At 30.8% G+C, this 4,620-nt stretch overlaps 1 protein-coding gene across 1 annotated transcript in view; it reads right to left on the bottom strand.

Annotated features, from left to right (window-relative positions):
• LOC105620772 (putative U5 small nuclear ribonucleoprotein 200 kDa helicase) overlaps positions 1 to 4,620 on the bottom strand; it is a 53,214-nt gene that overhangs the window by 25,523 nt on the left and 23,071 nt on the right. Inside the window, 2 exon segments of the mRNA XM_012202262.1 lie at positions 2,480 to 2,807; positions 2,917 to 3,163. Of these exon segments, the coding sequence (XP_012057652.1) occupies positions 2,480 to 2,807; positions 2,917 to 3,163 (575 nt within the window).

The raw sequence follows: 4,620 nt of genomic DNA on the forward strand, positions 1-4,620 counted from the left end.
ATGGACAATACTTTGAATCATAAATGTATAATCAGTTTTTTACAATAAAACCTCGAATTTCGGAAAAAAACGGCGGAAGCAAAGTTGTACACCTAATTTGAAAAGCTCTTGACATCAGCTATTAGACTCTGGAATCAAAAGTAGGATGTTCCATTTAAAAAAAATCGATGTAACCTAGATCTTGGTGACGCTCTATCAAACTAATAAGATCAGTAAACAGATCTTTTTGAACAATATAACTTTTATCTGAAACACTTTTCTGTAAAACTTTTCCGAGATATTCAAGTTGTTCAGAATTATTTTAGATTATTTATGTGTGAGATCATGCGACACATTGTATATTATTTCGACTTTCGAACAATTTTGATGTCGGAATCCGTATTTGTGTATTTCCACGTGCAAATGTCAAAAAATATGAAAAACTGTAACGAATTATTGTTGCCTTGATCTGCATGCACCGCTTGTTTCTATGCTGATCGCGACGACTGATTTTCAATAATGCCAAATAGCGTTATCGAAAATCGATGTGGATTCGCTAGCCCCCCAATTCGCCTGCGTGATCACACAGTTAGTTCGAGCGCGGAGAGCAACGAGTAAGGACGCGCATTGTACCGTCACGAACTGGCTAATAAATATCTTTGTCACTGTGTGTCGGGAGATCGAAGATTCTCGAACCGGTAATATCAATCTTTTTGGGATGCATATACATATACATATAGTATAATTCACATAGAATTATTTAAACATTATTTAAATAGAAATTATTTAAACATTAAAGATCTAGCTTCGCTCGTTATAGATATTTAAGTTCTAGTATTGATTTTACTTTTTAAGTTTTAAATAAGAGTACCCTTAGTGTTCTCTTTTTTTAAAAAAAGGCAAAAGCAATCTCAATCTCATATGATCCACGGATTTGAAAAAAATACCTAAATGAATCTTATAACATGCGAAATAAGACTGCCATAATTGCATTTTGCTTCGCGATCTCAATTGGCTAAAAATGATAATAAGGAAATTAATGATAAAAATAAGTAAAATAATGATAAGCACTATCATCAGTAGAGCCCGGATTTTTCCAATGACCATTTTCAATGTATCAATCCGAGTTCAACAGTAGCACATTCCTCCCACTGCTATTCAACCTGGATAATGCTAAAAATGTATACAGCCATATACATTATTTATATACATAAAGCCAGAAAATGTATACACACTAACTTTATTTATGACATTACTCATTGTTTAGTTTTAATAATTAATTTAATAATTAATTTGCAATTGAGATCGCGAAGCGAAATGCAACTATGACAGCCTTATTTCGTATGTTAAAAGATTCATTTAGATATTTTTTCAAATCTATAGAATCATGTGTGTGTCTAACCAAGATTGTTTATATCGATTATAACCAATATTCAAAATAGAAATTAACTAAGTTTGAACAGTTATATCTCGAAAACTGTTAATTTTAGGAGATCGCGTCCATTGATACTTTTAATCAGGACACCTGGAACTACAATTTCCCAAAATATGAGAAGATTTGACTGAGAATCAAAACCCAAAAAAAACATGCGGGATTCTTTGTAGTGTCAACTTAACTTCTTTTCTTTAAACAGATAGAATATTTTTTCGTTTTTACTGTTCCAATCTGAGATAGTAATGATAAATGAACAAAGACCAGTTTTGTAGAAATACTCATAGAGACTTCTGTAGAAATACTATTTTTATCACGCACGCATGCACGCACGCACGCACGCACGCACGCACGCACGCACGCACAATACGCATACACACCATCAGCGGCTATAAATGTGTACGTGCGTGCGTGCGTGCGTGCGTGCGTGCGTGCGTGCGTACGTGTGTGCGTGTATTTTAAATTCAAATAAATTAAAATGAATTTCAATAAATTACCTTTTTTAAATTTTTTGGAATCTCATTTTAAAGAGTGAAAAATGTGCTAGTCTTGAAAAAGATTTGAGATTTTAATTTTTAGAGAGAGATTCATTTTAAAGAATAGTTTCAAATTAAAAATCAAATAAATTTGTTTATGTATTTTCGACATAGAATATAAAAAAATTAAAATTGTCGGTTGTCTTTTTAAAGAGTTTTAAATAGAACAATGACATAGTATCTCATTTTTTTTATTTGTATATAAAAATATTTAATTAATTTCTTCAAAAATATATGTAACAAATTTTCAATTTTTTAATTTTCTTCATGTTCATAATATTTGATAATTTTCTTCAATTTCAAACAAGTAATTACAAATATATTTTAAAGATAATTTATAGCTTTCATTCTTATTTTAATTACAGAACTCTATCAACTGTAGATTTAAGTTTATTGTATCTGATTTCCAGTTTAGGAAGGTGAAAAATTATATGAACTGATTATGTAAAAGTATTAAGATGAAATATATATTCATTTGTGTTTTTTCTGACAGTTTAAATGTGTGTTTTTTTTTAACAAATTATATACTCACCCTTTTCGCTGTTTTCGGAAACTTCCGTCAGGTAATTGGCAACGCTTGTTTGCCATGAAATGACTTCCCTGAGCAAATATAAGATCCTCCAAATCTATCAAATTTCTTGTACCTTGAACCTGTCCTCCAGGTCCTCCAGTATCCTCATTCTCTTCCCGTCTTTTGCGCTGGGATCTCGCTTCCATTGTCTCATCAGCATCGTCTTCACCTTTACCTGTATCTAATTGCCGCAAGATTTTGGCAAGCACCGGGTCATCATTCATTTTGTTTCGGATTTTTTGTCTTTCTGATTCGGACTGCGATGAGGCCAACATCGTACAGTATGCAACTGTAAATTTTATTAAATTTATTTAAAAATATTTTTCTCTTAAAATAATATATGAATAAAAAACTTACAAATATATAAATATTAATTTGATAATATATGCAATTCTTACCTGTATGTCTGTATTTTTTAAGCTGTTTAATGAAATCAAAACAATCGTAGCCTAATAAAAGCACAAGCTGATTTTCGCATTCACGATCATCTGCGGCATCTTTCAAGACAGCTAGTACTTCAGCAGCTCTCGCTTGCGATACCATGGCATCATCATATATCCTACTTAATCTTCTTTGCAACCAATATGCATCAATGTCTAATGGATGTAATGGTTTTTCTTTCTTCATTTCTTCTGTTCCACCCAGCTAAAAAAAAATAGCTCATCATATAAATACTTCAAATAAATTTTGCTAATAATAATTGAGTTTCACTTATTATCAGAGCTGGCATATTTCAAATACTTGTATTTCAACAAATTGTATTTCAAATATCATATTTCAAATATAACAATACAAAATACAAAATACAAAGTACTTTTAAAATTTGTATTCAAATACAAACTATTTCAAAATTTTTTTATTTTAAATACAAAATATTTTCTTTGAGTATTTCAAATGCAAAATAAAAATTTCAAAATTTGTATTTCAAGCACAAAATATTTTTTTTAAATACAAAATACAAAATGTATTAACAGATCTACTGGTTGCGTTCGGAAACGTTAGGGCAGAGAAAACGAAACGTAACGAAATGTAACTCGTATTGACGTAAAATAAGACAGAGAAAAACATTGATATCATGACTAGTCAAGAAATCAATCATGACTAGTCGAGAAAATGCCGGATATACAAAAAAACTTTGAAAGTATACTGTAAAAAGTATTTTGTATTTAAAATAAAAAAATTAGAAATATTTTGTATTTAAAAAATATATTTTGTGCTTGAAAACAAATTTTGAACGTATTTTGTATTTTATATTTCAAAATATTTTGATGTATTTTGCGCAATCCTGCTTATTATTAACCTCCGTTTAAGATTCTTGAATAGTGATTGCGGTCACACTGAATCATGGTGTCATAAGCAAGAAATGGAACATTAATTTTTGCTATATGTCATTTGTAATAAACATAATTTGGATAAAACGAAATAATGAAATCGTTTTGAAATACCTGAAAATAAGTCGTAGCTATTCTTAACTTTCCTAACAATCAATAAATAGGCATAAAAAATTATAAAAAACACGTGAAATATATTTTATTTAATGCGTAGTCTATTTTCATGCTTTTTATTACTATTTACTTCCTCGAATGGAAGGGAGGGAGGGGAGGATAACTTTGATCTATTTTATAAATGTTTTAGAGCGATCTCATCATTTCGTTTTATCTACGAATAATATATTAGGTGTACAACTTTGCTTCCGCCGTTTTCCTATAGATGGCTTTAGCGGTAAGTGATGGTCGAAATAAATAGATCATAGACGTCATACAATAAACTTGGGCATCTGTCAACATAACCCCATAGAAACATTCAACAACAGTCGATTTGTGTCTGCATCATAAAGTTATTCTCGATTGAAAATGTCAGTTTATGAGCCAAACTCTTGTCATTTGCGAGAGGTTTTAATTTTTTGCTTCAATATGAAGAAATCTGCGGCTGAGGCTCATCGAATGCTCTCAAATACTTATGGTGAGGCCGCTATTAGTAAAGAACGTGTCGTGAGTGGTTTCAACGCTTCAAGAACGGTGATTTTGAAGGACCTTTCCAAGGTCATGCTCTGTATTTGGTGGGACCAGCTCGGCGTAGTGTATTATGAACTGTTAAAACCG

The sequence above is a fragment of the Atta cephalotes genome, assembly GCF_000143395.1.
Source record: "Atta cephalotes unplaced genomic scaffold scaffold00029, whole genome shotgun sequence".
Lineage (NCBI taxonomy): Eukaryota > Metazoa > Arthropoda > Insecta > Hymenoptera > Formicidae > Atta > Atta cephalotes.